Raw genomic sequence first — 23,176 nt, 5'->3', positions numbered from 1 at the left:
ATATTTATATATTTATAGTCCTTGGCCTGGCAGTGGGAAGAAAGCAGGGATGGAGGAGGGAAGGAGGCCAGGGAGGAAGAGCAGCCTGCCACACGGGACGCAGGAACTAAATAGGAAGTTGTTTAAGCAGCCCGCTCATATGCAGACACATTTGCAAACCTCATCGGCGGGCCGGCTGCACACATGGCTTACGTCGCTGCGTTTTCCGGGCTGCTTTTTTTTTTATGAGCCAAAGCGCAGCGAGGACTTAGTAGTTTAGCAGGGGCTCCCGGTGAGCGCATAATGAATGGCAGGCTGCGGCTCTGGGGGCTGCCAGGCAAAAAGAAACAGCACTGTGGAATTGTGGGATCGCGGAGGAGAGTCTCGCTTTGTGCGTCTCGGCGGGAGCTCGCCGAGATCAAACATGTCGACAGCGCCGCCTCGCCGCCAGGCATTCTGGGTAGACAGTCCTGGGGAGGAGACGCCTGCAAACCAGACACGAGTGTTTGTACCTGTGTGAACCTGCGTGCATCTGCGTGTCTGTGTGTGTGCGTGGCGGTTTGTGGCACTTTGTTTTTCTAAGAGTAAGTGAAGGCAGCACGGAGGATGCTGTCGTCTTTTTTTTTTTTCATAGCCTTTAGAGGACGGACTTTAAAACGGATTAACAAGAAGTGACTCAATGTGACTTGGAGGTTTGCTTTGACAGGACTTTCTTTCGTTTTTTTTTTTTTTTTTTTTTTGACATGGCTTCAAACAAATGTGTCCCCTGCCTCACCCCACACACACACACACACACACACACACACACACACACACACACACACACACACACCCCACACGCACACAACCTCTTTCCCCAGCCATGTCCCTGAGTCTGTCCTTGTGTGTGTTAGAGATACTGTATGGTAGCTGCTAGAGACACTGTAGCCTGAGGGTGAGGCACTATTCCTGTCACTGTCCAAATGTAATACTCTTTGTCTATGATCCCACCTCTCTCTCTCTCTCTCTCCCTCTCTCTCTCTCTCTCTCTCTCTCTCTGATCCCTTGTCTTTCTCTCCCTGTGACAACTCCCTCCTCTCTCCTGCTGTTTGATGCTTTCTCTCCTGATTCTCCTTTTCTTTTCTTCTCTCTTGAAACATGGTGAAAGAGCACAAGATGGATGTTTTTTTGCATGTGTGTGAAAGCGAGGGAGAGAGAGAGAGAGAGAGGTCTCGACGGTTAATTGAATGTGACATATGTGAGTAGATTTGGAGGAATCACTTTTTCGCCCCCCTCCCCCACACTGTTGACTGCCCCCATCAGGCAGGTTTGGGAACTAATCAAGGAGCAGACTAGACTGTCAAAAGGGGAGGAGGGTTGATAAGGAAGAGAGAGAGAGAGAGAGAGAGAGAGGGGAAGGGAAGCAGAGGGAGAGAGGGAGATAAAGGTGTGTGATAGAATTGGAAGATCAAAGCCTTCTGTCACAGCGTGACTGAGCCCAGGGGCGTTATGGGTAAGATGGGGCACATAGACACACACATACACACGCGCAAAGACACACACCTACACCTACACACGCACACTCATGGCTGATATTTGACTCTGAGTGTGATTGATACTGGGCTAGATTTGGAGAATCACTGTCATTCGTCTCTCCGCACATCAAACAGCCACATAATCTCCCATAAAGGAAAGAGAGATGGAAGGAATAAAAACGGGACAGGGGAGGAGAGATGGAGGGAAGGAGAGAGAGAGGGAGAGAGAGGTGACAAAGCCCTCTCGTCTGTCAAGTGTTTGCTTCTTTTCCTGTAAGAGAAGAAAAGCCACCACCCCTCACCACCAAAAATGCATCGATCAATCAGCTCTATTAAACATCTGAGTCGCCTCTGCTGCTGCACGCACACACACACACACACTAATACTCAAGCACAGACACACACTGACACGCCTACGCCAAGCATATGCGCTGATTGCCTGGCCAATGCACTGGACTGGATGGTGTGTGTGTGTGTGTGTGTGTGTGTGTGTTGTGTGCATACAGTTCTGTATGTGTGCCACGGTTAATATATCTCACCCTTTTTTTCCAGATGCACCACCCTATTCAGATGAAGCCTGCAGACAGTGAGAAATCTAACGGTGAGTGGCCACACACACACACACACACACAACTACACACTTAAACACACACATATGCATCAATAGCCACTTTGAATTTCCCTGGTAATAGCTATCTTGCCTGTGTGTTAGAGCTTGGCTGGCAGAAGGGACGAGAGAGGGAGAGGAAAGAGTAGAAGAGAGAGAGAGAGAGAGAGAGAGAGAGAGAGATGGGGGGGTTGGGTGCTGATATATATAAAAATATTTTTTCTATGTATGAATTATTAAGGTGCTTAGGAAAGGAGGTCAGTGAAAGTTGAATCGTTTGGCCTTGTGGTGAACCATTCCATCTCCCATGTGGCTGATCTCATACAAACATATTGTATGCATTCTCTCTCTCCACGCACACACACATGCACACACACACACACACACACACCACAGCCTCTCGCGTATACACTTTGTCCTAGAATCACCCCCTTTTCAAAGTGCACACTGCAGATACAGTGCTAAATTGATTTCCTATACTCGTCCTCTCTGCGTTCCTTGTCATTCTAATGAGGACGCTCTTGTCTCTGCCATTGTATGAACCAGAGCGTCCCCAGGTTCTTCAAAAGTCTCCAATCGTCTACATTTACGGCCTTGAATAGTATTGAAATGTCTATAACACTGTAATGAGAGGTTTAAATTTGCATAGTGTAAAGCAGGTTTGTTTTTCAATCATGTGTCATTATGATGCAGCTATAAAATTAGACAGCGGTATTGACGGATTAATGTGCAGTTGCATTTAGTCGAGGCAGAGTGTGAAAGCAAGGCAAATGAAAGCAGATGTCGTGAACCATGTTCTTTTGATCTTGTCATTCCAATCATTAAAATGCATGGTAAAGATCAAGAAAAAAAAAAGGGCCAGAAATGCATTTGGAAGCCATATTTAAAAAAGAGAATAAATTGCTTAATGGGAACATTCAAGACCAGTGTTCCATTTAAGCTGCGAGTTTGGTGACCTATGTTTAATAATATATCACCCTGACCAAGTAATAATAATTTGCTCTCAGTCTTCAGTCATTGCTCCACATAAATCTAGTCCATTTTCTATATCGGAAGCTGTTTTAGGGACTTTACCTTAGCTTGGGCTTTACTTAAGGTGACCTGCATACGGCAAGGCTGAGTAGCAGCACAAGCCACCAGATTTAGCACTGCCCACTGCATAGATCTACAATAAAAGCATGGTGTGAAGTAAAGCCAGGCAGAAATCCTTATAAAAGCCATCATCTCGTCCAGTGAAATATAGCGAAATAGGACTTTATAAGACATAACCGTCGAGGTAACGATGGTAGAACTTAATAAAGTGACTGCGACTCACAGCCAGGGTAGTGAAATATACCACGGGCCATATGAAATGTATCCATCCACTTAATGGTAATGACCTTTAATAAAGCCAGTATTAGAGTCGCTGTAACGATGACGAATGGCTGCTCGGAGGTTTATTAGTTTAGTCAATCAAACGGTGTGAAGGAGATGAAGGAAGAGCGCACGAGAGAGACAGAGGCGTACGGTATAGAGCCAGATCCGCTCATTGCTTTATACCTTTTACACTGTTTTTTTGTTTTTTTCCAATAAAGCCGTTCCCATCCTTTTGTCTGTCTCCGACTGTGTTAAAACTCGGCATGAAGCCGATTCTGGGCCAATGCGTCCCAGAGAGGAAAGCTGACTCCAGATCAGCCAGGAGTCGGCTTTATGAGCCTTATCAGCCGCCCGCCTGCCTCTCCGCCTCGTCCGAAAACAGAAACAGTCAATTGTAACGATATCTCCTCTCCTTCTTTTCTATCGACGCAGAGTAAATTAATTACATTGCTGTTAGACTTGTGGTAATCTTCCTCTGGAGTGATGCACACATGCACACACACACACTCACACACACACTGTGTACAAAGGAGTTAAAGCTTTTTGAAACAACACTTATCTTGGCGGCATATCCCGACGGTTTGTTTTTTAAACACACAAACAATTCAAACAGCAAAATAAACAAGTGCGCTATTGATTTCCCAGAGTGCAACAGACCGCTTATCTCTTTCGCCTCGCGGTAAGAGCTGACAGTTTCCTCATTAAAAATGAATTGGATTAGCATTACATTGAATGGGGGGGAGGACACATAAACACACACGCGTGCACACACACTGTTTCTGCGAGCGATGAGGATTTTGCTCTCAGCCTAATTCACACTTAACCTCTCGCACATGCAACACTAAAATACAGTAGAAGTCTCACGCCATTGGCTGCGACCAGCTCACTTTCCTAGACTGAGCGATGCTGCAAGAGCAACAGAGGGATTGTGTCAGCAAAAGAGCAAGAGGAGGAGCCGATGAGGAGGAAAAAAGGGATAGAAGAGGAAGAGGAGGAGAGGTGGAGGGAGGAAGAGGGTGAGAGAGGAGAAGCTGGAGAGTCTCAGCAAGCAGCCGCTGTTGAAGTGATAATGAGACATTGATCAGAGTCTCGTAGATGGCATGATGAAATACATGAGCTGTCTTTCTCTGTCTTTCTTTTTACTCTGTCTCTCTTTTTCTCATTCTCATGGTCACTGTTTCTTTCACTTCTTTCTATCTCATTCACTCACTTTCTCATCTTCTTGCAAGCTTTATCTCTTTATTTCCATCTTATCTCCATCCCTCTCTTACTCTCTCTTGTTCTCTTTTGTTAATTTCATTCTTTTCATTTCATTATCTTTCTATGCAATTCTTTTTCTTTTCTTTCTTTCTCTTCCGATGGTTTTGTCTCTCTTTTATATTCTTTTCTTGCATTGTTTTTCTTGTGTTCTTCTTCCTCTGATTTCATATTTATCTCTTTCCCCTATCCATTTTTTCTCTCTCTTTCTTTCACTCTTTTCTTTCTTCTCTCCTGTTTTCTCCCCCCATCATTTCTCTTGTTCTTCTTCCTCTCCTTGGCCCCACAGCGGTGGAGGACAGGAAGTTGTTCATCGGCATGGTGTCGAAGAAGTGCAATGAGAATGACATCCGGGTCATGTTCTCGGCGTTTGGACAGATCGAGGAGTGCCGGATCCTCCGAGGGCCCGACGGACTCAGCAGAGGTGTGTGTGTCACTTTGACCTCCTTCATCCATGAGTACACTTTAACGAGCTTCATCTGTGGATGCTGTTGCCCAAATGGCCTCAAGATGACCCCTGCAATTAATTTTCATTTACTTGCATCTTGAATCTAAACCCAAACCAGTCAAAACCTTGGTAGAAATCTCTACCACACGTGTGGCAAGAAGTGGCTGGTTGAACATGCAGTGGCTTAGGCTTACGCCTTATGTATTTGCAAAACACGTATGTGAAAAATGAAAATTGTACGTGGGCAAGATTTTCTTGAAGGCTTTGATTAGGTCAAACCCCAAAATGCTAGTAAATACAAATGAATTGCAGCAACATCTTGAGGCTGTTAGGGCTGCTGTGAATACATATTCCTCTCTCTTGCTCTGTATATCTTTTTGCCCCTCTCTCTCTCTCACTCCCTCTCCCTCTCTTGGTCACTCTCTCCCTAGCTCTAGCCTCTAACTTTCCTCCTCCTCTGTCCCCCCTAACCACCATCCCTATCCTTGACCATCCCTGTCTTCCTAGTGTAGCCTTACCAACATGCTGCTGCCGTCCTAAGCTCTTACTAAGGGTGTTATCACACATCCTGTCAGGGGAGGACTTCTTGATTTGTTGCATTTACACTGAATTTTGGTTACATTGCTTACCAAATTTTCATTTTTATCTATATTTTTATCAACAAAGCAGTCATTTCATACGTCAGTTTTACACAAGAAAGGACTTTCTTGAGGAATAATTATCAGCTACGGTTGTGGATCACTGATTTTCCTGTCATTCTTTAGTTCATATAGCAATCCTGCACAGTTCATACATGTCTCAACATGTGTCATAGTATCAGTATGGGAATGAAATAGAAAATGGAAAAGTAGAATAAAGAGCTAGGACAGTTCCCATGCTCTCTTAAATTGTGGTTGAGGAAGGAGCTCTCTAAGACAGCAGTGCTGATAATATGGTCCTTCTCCTGGGTACAACAGTAGGACCAGATTTATGTATCTCGCATTATAGTGAAAACAATAGGTTGCTTCCTTTGATTTGAAGCAAACTGGGCCACAGGTAAAGGCATTCTCTAATAGGTGCTAAACAAAACTCTTCAACCCATAAAATATGTCAACCCATTTATTCACAGTGCATTTAACTCATAATGCACAATTCTGCCTGCAGTTGGTTCAGATCACAGTCGGATCAGGTTCTCACTCCAGACAAAGCGCTCCAGGGTTGGTTTGGAGACCATACTGAGAAACGGCGCTATCAACAAGGTTGCGGACCGATTGGTTTGGTCTACATCCGACTGTGATTGCTGTGTTCTCATATTCCCAAATGAGCCAAACTAAAAGGGAAACTGCTCCAGGGTTCAAAATAACTGCTCCAAAAGCAGTGGGTGTGAAAATGCCCCGAGTAAACAATTTAGTGCATCAAAAATTCCATGTATAACCACACCAGGCAAGTCCTCCCAACCACAAAGGCAGTCAGGTAGAACTGCCGACCCCCTCATCCATCTGGCAGCTCTTGCAGTGCAATACAGGAGCCCGTGTAGTTACATAGGGACTTCCTCTATCATCAACCCAACCCACTCCCCAACCCCCACCACCATAACCAACCCCCCCTTCCCTCTACTCCCAACCCCACCTTCCTCCCCTCCCTTTCGTCCCCTCTGTGGTCTCTATGTGGCGAGGAGATGGTGGGGCTTTCCAAACCCAAACTTTTCTCCTCTTCTGCCTCCTCCTCCTCTTCCTCCTGTCACACAAACTGTCACCGTCATACAGGTTTGATGTGGATCTGTCGGTCATGTACTTTTTTTGTCTCTCTGTGGTCGTCAGATGTTGCTATGGATGTTACTATCATGTGTTATTTTCTCAATGTCTCTTCTCTCTCCTTAAAGGTTGCCTCTCTCCATAAACAGCCTTTTCCTCCATTAGGAAACTCAAACTCCCATGCTCCTTTGCTCCCTCAAACAGCACCGCCACTGTCTCTCTCCATCATTTCCCCACTTTCTATTCACCCTGAATGTCCTAGAATCCGCTCTTGCATCAATTTGTCCTCTTTTCCAAGACATGCTGCATCGGCCTCCTTCCCTCCCCTCCCTATTTCCTTCTTCCATTCCTTTTCTGCTCCTCTCTTTTGTCCTCATAAATATTTCAAATACTGTGGCCACATCCTTCTTTCTGTTAAACTAATATGAACCACTTAGTAGCCTGTGCCAGGCAAAGAGAGAAAGCTGGTAATCCAGCTCAGGTCAGGCTAGTAAATAAACAGTCCCAACCAGGTTGAAAATAAATAGGGCCTCAAGGATTTCTTCATGCCTGCATATCCCAGAGGACCACGGTCCCACCTAGCTGCGCTGCCAAGCTCCTATTAAACCGCGGTATCAATCAGAAGAGAGCTCCACCACCCCGCTATTAATAAAATATGGATCACACCACTAGTGGATGGCTGGGCCTGGGGAGCTACCCTACTTTCATTAAAGGACTGTTTGGTTCTCCACTGACGACAGAATGCGGCCCGTGAGGTATTTTTAGCGCTCGAGCCACGTCCCATCTTTCCACTGTGAAAAATAAGACATGCACCAACCAGCCACCGAAGGAAGGGAGGCTTTTTCTCAGAGTTATTATATATTTTTTTTTTATTATTTTTTATCAGCTTTGGCATTTAATGAAGCTATGTTTGGGCACGGAGGAGTGCTTTATTTAGGAGCCTTTGCTGGGATCAAGCCGAAGAAACAGCCTACAGATAGAATTTTTTTGTTTAAGGAAAGGCGCGCTCTGTCCTCTAATTGTAGAGAGATCCAGGAGTTTCCATCAGAGGCCAGCCAAAGACAGCACAGTCCACCTGGTTATAAATAGAGAGCGGACAGATGATGCAGACAGAGGACCCAGTTTGCCAATGAGGACCAGTCTTGTGGGCTAACCCAAATGGAAGCCCCCTCCAGAACTGGTCCAGTTCTGGGGCAGCAAATCTTCACTGAGGACGGGGCAACCTCTTGGAAAATTAGCAGTTAAATGACAGATTGTGGCCCATCTAAAATAGACGGTCCCCTGAATCAGTTGAAAAATGACCCCCTTTTCGACTGTCCTATCTACTACCAGCTAGCACAGCACCCTGGTGCTATAAAGGACACATCAAAATGTTTACTGGGTCAGCCACTCAAACTGTGATAACCTTCAGTTCCTTTATAATATCTTCTGAGTTTTTCAATATTAAAATTAGAGATGCAGGAGGAAATAAAAAAGGTGTGGAAACTATGACCTTGAGTCGGTGATTATCATAAAACAAACACCAATATAAGCAAAATCGAAATGCATTTTCAGTAAAACACTGACTTAACGCTGTGCAAACAATTAAATATTAATACATATTTAGTTTTGTTTTGGGTTGGTGCTAAATTTGCAACCTCCTGCTTATTATGTCAAATGCTTCCTGGCAAGTGACATAGAGGAGAAAAGATAATGCAGTTTTTGCAAACTAAGTTCCTCAAGCTTTCCAGTCCAAAAGTCAAAACAGCTTCAAATTTAAGGTAAAGTAGCTGCTAAAAAAAAACACCGTTTCACACACAAAAATGTGGGCAAACTGCCACAGGTTGGTTCACCCGCTGCTGTATCTCCAATATAGAAATATTATTGTAGCAATGCATGGCATCTACGACTACAGGCTTCTCATTTCTCAGGGAAAAGCTCTGTCGGAAATAAGTCTAGCGGGTGTAGGTAGAAGAGAGGCTGTCCATCCCTCACACTCAGCCTAGTTCTATCACAGCAACAGCAGGCTTTTGATAGAGGTGGAAGAGGACAATGATCGCATCTATTCTTCCCTACATCTGTCCTTCACTTCACCATCTCTTCTTTGTTCCCTCACTATCTCTCCTTCTCTCTCTGTTGCATTATGCTGCCCTCTGTCCTCAAAAACGCTCTCTCTTTTTCTCCTCACCCTTTCATCCCCTCCACACAGCCAGCCAGGGCCTGTCTGTCTGACTACCTCGGCTATTAGTTTTGCATAGTATAGCCGAGCCTTGAGCCAGTCAATCCGGCCAACCTGAACATGTGTGTGTTTGTGTGTGTGCGTGCGTGTAATCTGTTCAGAGCTGGCCGTGCTAACATAGCTCGGTGAGTCTGTTAGCATATTATTAGCCTAGGGGGTTGTTGAAGCACTTCTCACATTATCTCCTCTAATCACTCCCTAACCAGCCAGACAAAACACAACCTTGCATCACCCCAAACCACATATAACCAGCCCAATAACAACTACTATCCAAAACTGCCTCCGGCCATGATGAAAGCATCTGTCCTTTCTGGATTGGCTAAAGTAACTGTCAGTCAGGGAGGCAGCAACACAAGGGGGTCGACCACATCTTCTCCCAACTCTCCCTCTTTCTCTCTCTGTTTGAATTGAATTAATATATGGTTTTCTATCTGATTCCTTTCATGTTCCCCCTCCTCCTGAGATCCTGTGGATTTTTTGTCAAAGCTCACACACACACACACACACACACACACACATTGCTCTCCTGTTGTACAATAAGAGAAAGAGGGCACCCAATCAGACACACAATACAGGCCCAAATGAATTCAAATCGCTTTCATGCAAATTTGGGCCCATTTACATTGTCGAGAGAGCGCCTGTATTCAGGTATGACTAATTCTGTCTGTGCGTAGGAGCGAGAAACTGTGGAAAAATAAAAAGAGGGAGTGAGAAAGAGATGGGGGCGACAAGGAGCTTCAACTACCCCGGCCTCCACTGGTTGTTGAAGGCATGACAGCCAATCCCATTTACCTTCCCCACCCGTCTCCCCCCTCCGCCTCCCTCCCACTTATTAAAAAAAAAAAAAAAAAAACACCCGGCCAATCAAAAGCCCCCGTGCTGATTGTGGCTGTCTCAGACGTCCAATGTTGGCTGTGGATGGGACGGGGGTCGGGGGAGGGGGAGGGGTGGTGGGTTGTGGTTGTCATGACACTGTGCTCGTTTTTGGCTGTTGTTCCTGCCAAGCGACTGAGAACACTGTATGTCCGCCTGTTAGCCGTTCTCTGTATCAATCTCTGTTTTGGGTTTTTATAACAACGACGTTGTCCAACCCTTTTGTCTTGTTTTGTTCTTTCTTGTCTTTCCTCCTCCTCCTCTTCCTCCCCCTCTGCCCTACCCCCCACCCCCACCCTTTCACTGTCCCTCCATCCCTCCCCTCCCCTCCCTCCCTCCCTACAGGATGTGCGTTTGTCACGTTTTCTACCAGAGCTATGGCACAGAATGCAATCAAAGCCATGCACCAGTCTCAGACTATGGAGGTACTGTACTCTTTGTTCATCTCCCACTCTCTCTCTCTCTCTCTCTCTCTCGCTCTCTCTCTTTCTCTCTCACTCTCTCTCTCCCTTTCTCCTTCTCTTGATGACTTCTTGTGATGGAATCAATGCTGTCACATCTCTTTTTCTTTCTTTGCTTAAAAATTTCAAAGTAGGACAAAGTCTAGCGAAGCAGGCATGTCTAAAAAACTTGAAACCACAAAATGAAAAAAAAGAAAAAAAAGAAAATGGAACAACCCTGCAAACAGCAATCATATCTTTGACATAAATAAAGCAGCACCTCTGACATACCGCCGGTGTTACAGACTATAGTCCAAATTTAGACAGGACCTCCATCAGTGACACAAGGACCCTGGTGTCGCTGTGATGGCGGCTGGCCGCGGCGCCTTTTTGTTCTGCAGGTTTAGGCGCCTTTGTCACCATTGTAGGGCTGGTGACAGGGCGAGATGACAGGCCTGTGATTGGGAGAGAATTATATGGTATGCGAGGGTAAGTGTGTGTGTGTGTGTGTGTGTGTCAGAGACAGAAAGACAAGGGTGATAATAACAGGCTGCATTAAAGAAAAAGGACTAGCGGTATTCACCCTTGTAGCCCCCTCATTATAGATGATCATGATAATCATGGCTGCTATTGATGTGCTCTGACCCTGACACAGGAAAACGTATGGTCCCCCTCTGTCTGTGTGTGTGTGTGTGTGTGTGTGTGTGTGTGTGTGCATAAGCGATGTGCTGTTTATGTTGTCGTACTGTGAGTATCAGTGAAGTGTCTGTGTTGATTTATATGGCTGAGCAGCAGTGCGTGTCTGTCTTTCTGAGTATAAGGAGTGACACTCTCTTCCGACAGCGTTAGTATTAAGCTAGAATTATCCTCGCTCTGAGCAGTCGTCTGCCACAATAGGGCTGGTAAACACTGCCAGTGTCCCTTGCTTTTATCAGGCACACAGAAAAGCCTTAAACCATAACACAACTATATTGCAGTGGACAATGGCAAAATACCTTCATTTCCATTTGAAAACAAGCTGTCTGGCCTCGGGCGAACCTAAATTGCCGCATCCGTTTGTTAATGTTCCTCAGTTTTGCAATTTAAAAGTAATTACTTCGGGTCCGAATGAGGGAATGAGGCCTGGTAAATAGAGTTTGGTTATTGTCTTGGCGCTATTGCACCCCACTGTCTTAGATAGAGCAAGATTGCTTGTATATGTTTGTGCGTGTGTGTGTGTGTGGCGTTGCACGTACACGCCACATGTCACAAAAAGAGAAGGAGACAGCCTGTGCTCCATTCGTTGATGGCCCTGTCAGTGTCATATCCATTCTCATTACATTGTGACATTCAGATACACACTCGCACGCTCGTGCACACACACACACACACTGGCGCAGTCGCACATGCTTGGTGAATGTCAGGCCATAATGAAAGTGGATATGACCAAGACAGGTAATTCACTGTCGAACCTGTAAAGACACACATAAACACACACACAGAGAAATGCCTGCACACTGAGCACTGAGCGTGGATGGGAGAGAAGTGGGTCGGCCTCATTCGATTGTATTTGTGTGGTTCGCGTTTTGTGTAGCTGCTGATTTGTGCTTTGCTTTACATTATTCACTCACTCTATAAAGACTCATTTGGCGCCGTGCTTACTGGCTGTTCCCCATGTGCCGCATTCCATCAACACTGATTTTTGTTTCCAGCTTTTTTTTTTCTTTCTTTTTTTTTTTTTTTTTTTTTTTTTACAGATGACACTACGGGCCCATTCACACATTATCGTGCACCGACTCTGCATGCACACAAACACACAAATGCACCAGCATTCAAGTGCATTTAGACAAGAGCGTAAGTAGTGCATGAGAGAATACATAGCAGTGTCTGTTTAAATCATGAACAAACACATCTGTCAATTTAATGGAACAGTATAGAGATATACAAAGAAGGGACGACTGACACCAGAAAGAAACTATAGTGACATGCAGCCAGTAATGAGTCCAGATGAGATTAATGAGCAGCTGCTGTTGCATGGGTGCCATATAGGGCTATAGGATTCCATATGTTTCTAATAGTGTGAGTCATAGACTATCTGTCTTTGTTAATGGGGAGTCCTGCTTTCCTATTAGTGCAGCAAGTGCATATGGGGCATGCCACAGAGAGAGTCCGCAAGACATTTAAAGGCCATGTGTGTGTAAAATAATTGCGAGAAAGAAGGCTTATATAGATGACGCTCTGGTGAAAGGTTTGTTAGAGATTGATTTTCAAGGTAAATGGGCCAGAGCTCATAAGTTCGGTTTGCATGTATATGGCCCAGAGCTTCAGCTGGAGAAGATGGGAAATGGTGTCTAATGTTCTCTTCACGGTTGTCTCACGGAGTTGTCTTCAGGGACCGCACGGGGGTTTATTAGGTGAGAAAGACAGATCCAGCCTTTCTCCGGCCAATGGATGCCAAGCACGTCTGATACCGTCCAACAAGAGTCACTTTGTTGCAGTTTAACAGCTGGTTGTGTAGCAAAGAGCCAATTAAAGTTAACAAACACTCCACTAACCGGAAACTGGAATTCAAAATAGATTAATCTAAGGTTAAGAACCAAGGGGATACAGGAGGGATGGATTGAGCATCCAGAGGGTGGAATGACGGATGAAGAGATGGAGTGCAGTGCAGTGGGATGGAGGGATGAAGGGTTAGGCATGATGGGAAGGAATTGGGGTCAAGGGATGGAGGTATGAGGGAAAAAAGTAGGATCAAGGATAGATGGAGGAGTGCGACGATGGACCGGTGTCAGCTGGTGGTGGAAGACGGGGGATCCAGGCGAGTTGAGGCTCTTAGTGGAGGAGCCATCTTTTCGGACAGCCCCACTGAAAACTGATGCAAAGGGGAGAGGAATGGATAAGGTGTGCCTAAATACTTCTGTGTGGAAATGGGATGAGGCCAGGTCCCAAACTCTGTTATAAAACATTTTTCTTCTCCATTAAAATTCAGCTAACCTGCCACAGTTTGTTATATTTCAGGAATATTGTTGATTGGCTATGTTTGATGAGCTTACCAGCTAGGTTTGTTAATTTGCGGTTGTTGACTGAAGGAGCTAGGATAAGGAGCAGTCTTTGCTAATGTTACGCTAACACTGCTGCAGGCGTGCACATCCAGTATTGACCAGTCTATAGGTGCAGGACCGAAGCAGCCGTGCTGTAAAGCAACGTGAGAAAAATCAGCACACTATGTCTGTCACTCCTAGGGTGGATTTATTACCACACAAAGACGTTTCAAGTCATAGCTCTTCATCAGACAAGTCTGCGTAATGTTATGCTAACCTCATGGCTAAGGTCAGATTTCAGTTGTTCGGACAGTTGTCTAAGCGCTCGTGTAACACCAGGACACACAGATTCATGTGTTCACCGTTATTTTAGTAATTTCTGCTTTCAGCCACAGTGCAATATATCTGCACAGTTTTCAAGCACAGACTTTATGGCCCTACTGACTTGTCACCGGAGAAAAAAATAGACCCCATTTTATTATGTACCAGCCAAATGACCACAACAAACAGCGCAATGACTGTTCTACTCCATTCAAGTTCTGTGATGTTTGCATTTCCACACCACTGTTTTGACATGTGATTTGAAACTATTTTGAAATATGTGATCTGATCTGTTGATGTCGGTTCATCTTTACAGTAGTTGCACACTGCGATGGCAGTGCAGTATCAAGAGACCATTAGCTCTAAAGCTAAATGATAAGCAATTTCACATATATCTGGCCAAGTCTGGCAGTTTTATGTAAGAGATTAGTAATAAAAAAAAAAATACACTAAATATGAAAAAATAACTGACTGTTTTGAACTAGAAAGAACTGTTCTCCCCATGGAAATGCTTCTCCTCCTGAGACTTTGAGCGTTTTACATCTGTTGGAAGTGAAAATGATGCCAAGTGGGAGACTGTGTACAGCTAACTCTCACCTGAAATAGTTGTAGAAATAAATTGCCACTACATCAGCTATATTGAGATAATGATATTTCAGTGTGCAATAGCTGAAAGCATTTTAGAGTGAAAGTCGTTGTAAAGGGATTGGCAGTTTAATGCAACACATTGCCACAGACACAAGAAATTAAGAGCGATTAAAATAGTGCCGCTGGGCAGGAAGTCGTCCTGCTATTGCACTCATTACCCTAAGTTCACAATAATGGACTTTCTGATAAGGCACATTACCTTGGCTGGACGAGGGCATGCTGGTAGTTTTCAGGATGCGGCATACAACATTTTGCTGAAGCAGTCAGTCACACTGCACTGCTTCAAATTAACTTCATTCAGTTGCAGTTTTTTTGTGAGAACTTTCATACATCTTTTGTACATGAATTATAGCCATCTGTTCCATTTTAATCCATGTTAGGCCACACTGTCAAAAAAAAATTTAACCCATTTTCCATGATTTTCTATTTCTCTGCCATAATTGGAATCCACTTAATGTAAACACACTCTCAGTCATTAGAAAATGTGAAAAATTCACTGGGCCATAAAGGAAATGCCTGAGAGGTATATGAATGAACTTATATGAATGACACTGTTTAGAACCAGTACTGTTTGTCCAGAATCTTATCAGTATTCTGGTTCCAACCAATCAGAAACCAGTACCTAACTGGCACCAGTTCTTTATACCAAGCCCTATTAGGGACATATTTAATATTTTGTTGTCTTTATAGAAGGAAAATCTTAATGTTGTCCCTTGCGGTTGCATTCAGAAAGGGTTGAAACGCATTGTGGTGTACATCTGTACGTGAATGGTGTTTTCTGTGCTTGTCTTGTGGAAGATGTGTCTCAATGAACTGCTTCTAAGGAAACAAAACTACTCCAGCAGTGGGGCATTTACAACATCAAATCAGCAAAGATGTCTACATTTATTATGTGGCTTTTCAAATACTTTGATTTGATCAAAAACATCCAGGGTGATGAAAACCTCCATGAATCAGGGCATGTGGAGCACTATTTTCACTGCTCGCCCTCCTTTTCAAGATGCACTTATACAAAGCAGTAGCAAGACTGTGTTTTAGTTCTTTTGTACAAGTATTTGTACGCTGTTTTGCCTTTGCAAAAAATGTTGTTTTTTTTCGTCTCATTTCTAGCTGATGTGCTTTAGCGTCATAAAATGTCTGGTATATGAAAGCTGTTTCTAATTTATAATCAATTATTAAAAATCCCCCAATGGGAAAATGAATGGTGCCTTTTGTGTGTTCTTTGAACACAACCAGCAGATGGCGTTCAGTTGACACTTCATCTCATCATTTAATGGCTGAGTTCACCGACGGGCCAATCCCCCAACCACGTATTCCTTTAAAGCGCAGCCCAGTTTGTAAGGAGAACCAGCAGCGCCAGCATCTCTGCAGCTAGAGGCCCCAAGCCCTGTGCCCCTCTCCCAGGGTAGGACTCTCATTCTGGGTTGCATTTCCCCCGCCTGCTGGGTGTCAGCTGGAGTAATGAGATATTTAGCAGAGAGGGAGAGGGAGCTCCTGTCTCAAGGGGAATCGGCTACAGCACTGAGACCCAGACTGACACTCTCCCTCCGAATGCAATTCTCCCTTCGTCTCTCTTCTTTATCTGTCTGCGGTCAGAATAAAGAGGGAAAATGACTGGTGGAGAGACGGAGTAAATATGGCTGAGCCGCCGTCAGACAGGAGACATGCTCATTCTGCTGATAAAGTCAAGCCCCTGCCCACAGAGGAAGGGTTGTCAGGTCACACACACACACACACACACACACACCCACATGCATACAGATACATACAGGTACACATACAAACACATAGAGATGCACAAACTCACTTACATGCACATATATCCATATATGTCCATATACACACATGCACACATTCATGCACAGAAACCTATACCATTGAGCATATGCGTTCACAGACATGCACACACATGCACACTCACATTCACATGTATACAAATGTATATGTGCTATATTATGCAGAAAGATAGATAGATAGATAGACAGATAGATAGATAGAAATAGATAGATAGTAATAGATAGATCACATACACACACGCACGCACACACACACACACACACACACACACACACCCCTCCCAACACACATACATTCACACCCTACACGCCCACCCCCCACACACACTCATACATCCCCCCATTCCACACGACTTCACTTGCACATGTGGACTTTAACCCTACCTCAATGCCCATTTGCACCTTGTTATTGCACATTCCTTTACTACTTATCAGAGATCTTATCTTATTTATTCTTATTTATTTTGACGTTGAATGTCTTGGAACTTGGAACTGTATTCCATGGCTGCTCTACGTGCCTCCTTAATTACCCCCTGGGGATAAATAAAGTTTTTTTGAATTTGAATTTGAGATATAGATAGATAGATAGATAGATAGATAGATAGATAGATAGATGTGCATTCATGTAAGCCTACACACACATATACACAGGCATGCACATTTACAGACACACTCTAAATAGGCTACATAGGTACATGCACGCACACACATGCACATGTGCATTTGCCCACATGTACATACACACATCCATTTACACTCATGCACATATATACACACATACATGTATTTACCCACATGTACATACACATGTACAAACACATGCATTTATACATATACACAGCTGTAAGTGCACACATATTTGTGGACATACTATACATACTACAGCTACATATGTATATCACTATATATATTGTATATTATATATTTATATATCTGTGTGTATATATATATTTACATACATGTATTTGTGTGTGTGTGTGTGTGTGTGTGTGTGTGTGAGTGAGTAAGTGTGTGTGTGTGTGTGTGTGTGTAGATATATATAGATGTACAGACCTCCATGCACATGCATATACACACATTTACATCCATACTCATTATATTTCCACACATATAGGTGCACGAATGTACACCCACACACACACATTCACACACACTTGACGTATAGCAGAGCAGTGCTTGGTGGCAGGCTCCATGTAGAGCAGTGATAGCTGTACAATAGCCAAATCCCTTCCCTCCCCTGCCGACTGTGGATCGTGCCTCCAACTAAATGTTTCAATCAAAAGGTTTTTATTCTCCTGTGGCAGATTGCCTTTGTTTCGAACGGATTCGCCCCTAGTTAGGCTTTGATTGCCGAGTGTGAGTAATGGTGTGGTATGATAGATTATGACTGCTGTTTCAGCTTCACTGTGTTTCAGCCGTCTCTGCACTTTCATCAGCGGCGCACTGTTTTGTCTTTTACGTTATAGTTGTTAGAGCGTGTGGGAGGGGGTGGTGTGTGTGCTTCATCTCCATTATGTTACCTCCCTCCCAACCCCTAACGTCAGAGGATTCAAGGCAGGATGTAGGAGCATCAAACACTCACACAGACAGACAGACAGACAGACAGACAGACAGACACACACACACACACACACACACACACACACACATACACACACGTGCAAAGCCACAGTGCTATTCTCTGAAATAGAAGCCTCAACAATTAGATACACTTCTTCTGATTGTCCAAATCTCTAAATCTTCCTCTTGCCCCTTCATGCTCTTTTTCTGGCCACCCCTCTCTCTCACTCTCTCTCTCTCTGTCTGTGTCTCTGTCTCTCTGTCTATCTCTCTCTGTCTGTCTCCCCCTCTCTCTCTCACACACACACACACACACACACCATGTCTCTCCATATGAGATGATGAAATAGTTGTAGAACTCAGGAAATCTGTTTCTGGTGAAACCATTCTGGACTGAGAGATAACTGAGCCCTTATGGGGAAAGAAGAAAGCCCACTGGCTTTGGACTCAAGTTTCCTGTGTGTGTGTGTGTGTGTGTGTGTGTGTGTGAGAGAGAGAGAGAGAGAGAGAGAGAGAGAGAATTTTGCCAGGGGTTTTAATTGAAAATAGGTGTTATTTTTTCTTTTTCTTTATCTGCGTTGTCACATGCACAATGAAGTTTATTAATAGAAAATGGGTTGATGTGTCTTTGTGTGCGCACTCTTTGAGTATGTGTGTGTGTATATGCATGAGTTCAAGTGTGTATGTTCCTCTTATGCCACTGTTGTAAACATAGCCTTTTCTCATCTACCTTTATTATATGCATAAATAGTTTTATGAAGCATTTTTATGTGTTTGCACATGTTTTTGATCTCCCTGCCTTTTTTGTACGCAGCAATTTTTACAAAAATAATTGTGTGTGCATGTGTGCAGGGCATCTTATGGCTAGTGTTTAACCAGCTAAACAACACCCAGATTCCAAGAAGCTAACTCTTCTCCCCTCTTTTCTCTTCTCGTCCCCTCTCTCTCTCTCTCCTCTTGTCCTCTCTTTCCTCCTTTGTTATCTTATTCTTTCACCTCTCCAATCTTTCCCTCTCTTTTACTTCCCTTCTTGTCACCTGTCCTCCTCCTTCTCCTCCTTTCCCACCTCAGGGCTGCTCGTCCCCCATCGTGGTGAAGTTTGCCGACACACAGAAGGACAAGGAGCAGCGGCGCCTGCAGCAGCAGCTGGCCCAGCAGATGCAGCAGCTCAACAGCGCCACCACCTGGGGGAGCCTGACGGGCCTGGGCGGCCTCACCCCGCAGTATCTGGCTGTAAGAGGAGCCGTCGCGTCGCCCAACACCACCACCACCTCCTCCTCCACCCCTTACTGCAGCCCCATGGCCAGCGCCGCCGCAGTCAGTGCCCCAAACCAAACCCCAAACCCTCAAAAACCCTCTGAAACTCTCACTGGCCTCCCCCTGTCTTCCTCCGCTCTTTAATTCCTCCTCTAGTCCCGAGATTGTTCCTCTCCTCCATCTTCCTCTCAGGGGGGTGTAGCGCAGTCTGTGGATGAGGAAATGAGGTCTCTGAATTAGGGTTTGGCTGATAAGGGTTTTGAAGTCCAAGGTTGTTTTTTTTTTTGGACTAACCCTGCCAGTAGCTGATATTGCATGCCAGTATCTTTGAATTTAAACATTTTCATGACTAGGATTCAGTATTCTCCAAGAATATTATTTTTCTCGGGGTGAAAAAGCCTCTGAAACTGCATTTAGACCATCACACGACAATAAAATTCTACCCTAACTAATGTTCTTCCTAATGACAAGACGTGTATGGGAAGATTTTTGTTGTTGATTTAATATTGATTTGCATAACTGTCTAACTTGTATAACCATGGGGAGATAATAGTGGTGGGAGTGAAGCTTGTCATTAAAATTGTTCTTATATATTTTCTAACAGGGATAATTTCTAGTGAAGTAAATTTTTGTGAAATTAAACTATTGTTCATTTTGCTGGAGTCCAACCACAGCAGAGACTTAACCGCTCAATAACTGAGAGCCACAGCAGCTCAAGTGTTTGATCAGTGCGTTGGGCTCTTGGCCAAGGTTCAGAAACCTCATTCTCTGCCCGTCTCTCTACAGTCTTCTGGCATTTCAGAACTCCCCCTCTGCACCTCATTCTTCGAACGCCTCTCTGAGAAAGTTTTAGGGCTAACCCCTCGCTGTTTTGCTGTTCAGTGTCAAAATTAACACCTCAAACTGCTTTTAAAACCCACATCTCAAAACTCTGGGATTCGATTCTCAATTTGTTTGATCCTAAGTGCAATTTGCACCTGTCTTTTCAACAAGGGAAAACAGAGCTCAGACAAACATCTCTCCTTACTGGATATTGATTCATTTTTGAAAAAAAAAAAAAAAGTGTGAGGGAAAAAAACTGCAGTGTGAATTGGGCTCCCAGACTTTTCTTGTTCTTTCAATCCTCTCTCTCACAATCTTTTTGAAAAGACTAAGCTCTTTTCTGGAAAAAGCACACACAATAGAAACAAGATGTTAATTTGCTGTTAATTCAAGTCTTTGAAGGATGAGTTTTTGACAGCATCAGTATTCCACTTTTGTTTTGGAATCTAATTAGTCGGCTAGATTAGAGCTTTCATGCTCAACTTGTCTGGGAGAATCATGGCGGAATACAAACAGTGTTTGCTTAGAGGAGAGATCAAACTATATTAGCAGCTCATTTACTCATCGAGCACTGATGCAGATACCATATTGCTAAACTGCTCATTACGGATTAAGCGTCACAGTCTAGTGTTATGTAGACATGCATTAAGTATCCAATGTCCATCCTGATGGCTTTGTTTCTCCCTTTCCCTCTTTCTCTTGCTTCTACTTCTCTTTCCTCCTCTCTCTTTCTTTCTTGCCATCAGTTGCTTCAGCAGGCGACCTCCTCCAGTAACCTAGGAGCCTTCAGCGGGATCCAGCAGATGGCCGGTGAGTCCAAATCAGTCGATAGACTCCCCTGTAACCATGATCTAACCCAGCAACGGACTCTTTGTTGCACTCCTCAGTTGTTTTGCACCAACTTCTAAAACAGGACCAAAGAGCATAAAAGATGAACTCGCGTGGTGGAGTTAAGAGAAATCTTTGCCCTGAAGATTTATTAAGTGCTGCTAAGATTTGTCTTGATCTTTTAATGAGGCCAGACAAGAGTTGTGCCCTGGGCGTCTTACAGTAGCGCCACGGCTTTGTCAGCGGCGGATGAATCATAGAAAGAAGGAAGAAAGAGACAGAGGGTTGAGAAAATGTTGAAAACGGAGGGCTCCTTTGGTGAAATCCTTGCACTGCTGGCTGGCGCCATCTGCTGCTCTCTCTCTGCTGTGGGTTTGCGTGATCTCCCTGCCACTCCAAACCTCCTCGCCACGGTATCTGCAGTTTTCTTCAAGACATGTTTTACTTTTTATGTCTTTTTTTTTTTTTCAGTGTCACATGGAGTTGAAGTTAAGAGCTGATGAAAAAGATAGACTCAAAGCTGGAGAAAATAGCCTATTTCTGACTGACTACAGCCAAGCAAAATTTTGAAACTACAAACTGTCAGACGAAGAACAGGCAATTAACCAGGAATGAGTAAATTAATTGATAAGGGACATAAAGTCCTATTTTGTTTAGTAAAGCAGATATGATGAAAAATAAAATGCATGACAAAATTTTGTCATCCCTGTTGAAACTTGAGTGTGAAACCTCTGTATTTTTACATTTTTAAAGGCTTAAATTGAGACCTTTAAGACTTTCTGAGGAACCGTCATGGCTCCCTTCCTCCCCCATCCCATCAAACTCTCGTCTTTCTCACCCCTCTCCTTCTGCTCTCTTAATTCTCAGCCTCTTTTTTCCCGATACTTTTGCACCTCCCACCCTTTTCACTCTCAGCTCACTCTTTCCCTCATCTCACCTTGCCTCTCCTCTGTTCTTGCTGCCCTCCAGCCTTCACACTCTCTCTTTTGTCTTCGTTACATCCTCCCTGCCTCCCTTTCTTCTCTCCATCTTTCTTCCTCCTCACCTCCTCCTTTCTCCCTCTGTGGGTTTCACTGAAAGCTGTCAGCTCTTAATTGTAGGCTGTTTAGTCAGTCAAGAAAACAGAGAAGGGGAATAATACACAGTATATGTAGATATATATCTACATACATAGCGGCACGATAAAGTGCCAGTTAGTACCCAAAAAAAGAAAAAAAGGATGTGAGTGTGTCCAGCGTCAGACGGGATTTTAAAAACTCCCTGTCTTGTATTCTTGAGTTTCTGTTGTGTTCCCTTGAGTTAGAATGCCTTGCAATTTCTATATCTCTGATTCAAATTCTGCCTGCTCTGCTGTCGCTGATGGAGCTCAAACACACACACACACACACACACGCATGCACACACACACATGCACACACACGCATAAATAGGCTCTGGGATTTGGAACCAAGGGTGAGTAATGGTGTCTGAATTCCGAGATCTGTTGGCTCTCCATCTGTGTGTGTGTGTGTGTGTGTGTGTGTGAGAGAGAGAGAGAGAGAGAGAGAGAAAGAGAGAGAGAGAGGAAGAGAGAGAGAGTGAGAGAGAGCATTAGTGATTGGCAGGAGATGTGAGACAGCTGAATGACATCTGGTCCCAGTCTTTAACACGAGGAGCTGCAGAGCTGAGAGGCTTCAATTACACCAATGAGCATTCAATTAGGCGCAGCCAAACGCCAGCCTGGTGTAGCCCGGCTCTGCCATACACACACACACACACACACACACACACACACACACACATACATACACACAGACATGCATGCACGCTTGCACACATATGTACACACATAATCACACACTCACATACCATCTGCACAGCCCGGATACTCAGACTCCTGATGTGGGAAGTAGATTGTATTTGTCTCTCTCTTTCTTTATTTTCTTGCCCCCCCCCCCAACCCCTCTCTCTCTATTTCTCTCCCTGTATGGCTTCATCTCCACTTTATTCCTCTCTAACCCAGTTATTTTTATCTCTTGCCGCCTGCTTTTCTCCTTATAAGTGTCTCGAAAATGTATGTTCAATGAGAGTCACATACCTGATAGCCTTTGATGAATGCGAGCAGGAATTGGTGCAGAAGTTTCGTGGGAAAGGAAAAAGAGGTTGTATAGCGGGAGTGTGGCTTCATAGATGTCTTTGTCATCGACTCAGGGAAAGGAAAGGAAAAGAAAGGAAAGGTAAGGTAAGGAAGGAAAGGAAAGGAAAGACAGGAAAGGAAAGGAAAGGAAAGGAAAGGAAAGGAAAGGAAAGGAGTTGCACAGAGAATGTAGTTTCATAGTCGTCTTTGTCATCATTTGTGGAAAGGAAAGGGAACAGGAAAGGAAAACGAAAAAGAAAACAGGAAAGGAAAGGAAAGAGGTTGCACAGAGACTGTGGTTTCATTGTCATCTTTACCATCATCTGGCAAAGGAAAGGAAGGAAAAGAAAAGGAATAAACGATTGTGTGCTGTTTAATCTCCG

At 44.2% G+C, this 23,176-nt stretch overlaps 1 protein-coding gene across 11 annotated transcripts in view; it reads left to right on the top strand.

Moving 5' to 3' along the window:
- celf2 (cugbp, Elav-like family member 2) overlaps positions 1 to 23,176 on the top strand; it is a 188,734-nt gene that overhangs the window by 147,462 nt on the left and 18,096 nt on the right. For 7 of the 11 annotated variants that reach the window (XM_030045562.1, XM_030045560.1, XM_030045561.1 and 4 more), the window contains exons 4-8: positions 2,046 to 2,094; positions 5,003 to 5,137; positions 10,331 to 10,410; positions 18,842 to 19,003; positions 20,596 to 20,659. In XM_030045562.1, coding sequence (XP_029901422.1) covers positions 2,046 to 2,094; positions 5,003 to 5,137; positions 10,331 to 10,410; positions 18,842 to 19,003; positions 20,596 to 20,659 — 490 coding nt within the window. Of the gene's footprint in view, positions 1 to 2,045; positions 2,095 to 5,002; positions 5,138 to 10,330; positions 10,411 to 18,841; positions 19,088 to 20,595; positions 20,660 to 23,176 lie in introns of all 11 variants that reach the window. The other 4 variants (XM_030045558.1, XM_030045555.1, XM_030045556.1 and 1 more) reach the window with 1 other exon arrangement.

This window comes from Myripristis murdjan, chromosome 23 (assembly GCF_902150065.1).
Source record: "Myripristis murdjan chromosome 23, fMyrMur1.1, whole genome shotgun sequence".
Lineage (NCBI taxonomy): Eukaryota > Metazoa > Chordata > Actinopteri > Holocentriformes > Holocentridae > Myripristis > Myripristis murdjan.
Note: the sequence above shows the minus strand (reverse complement) of the source record. Positions and strands in the feature narration are given on the sequence as shown.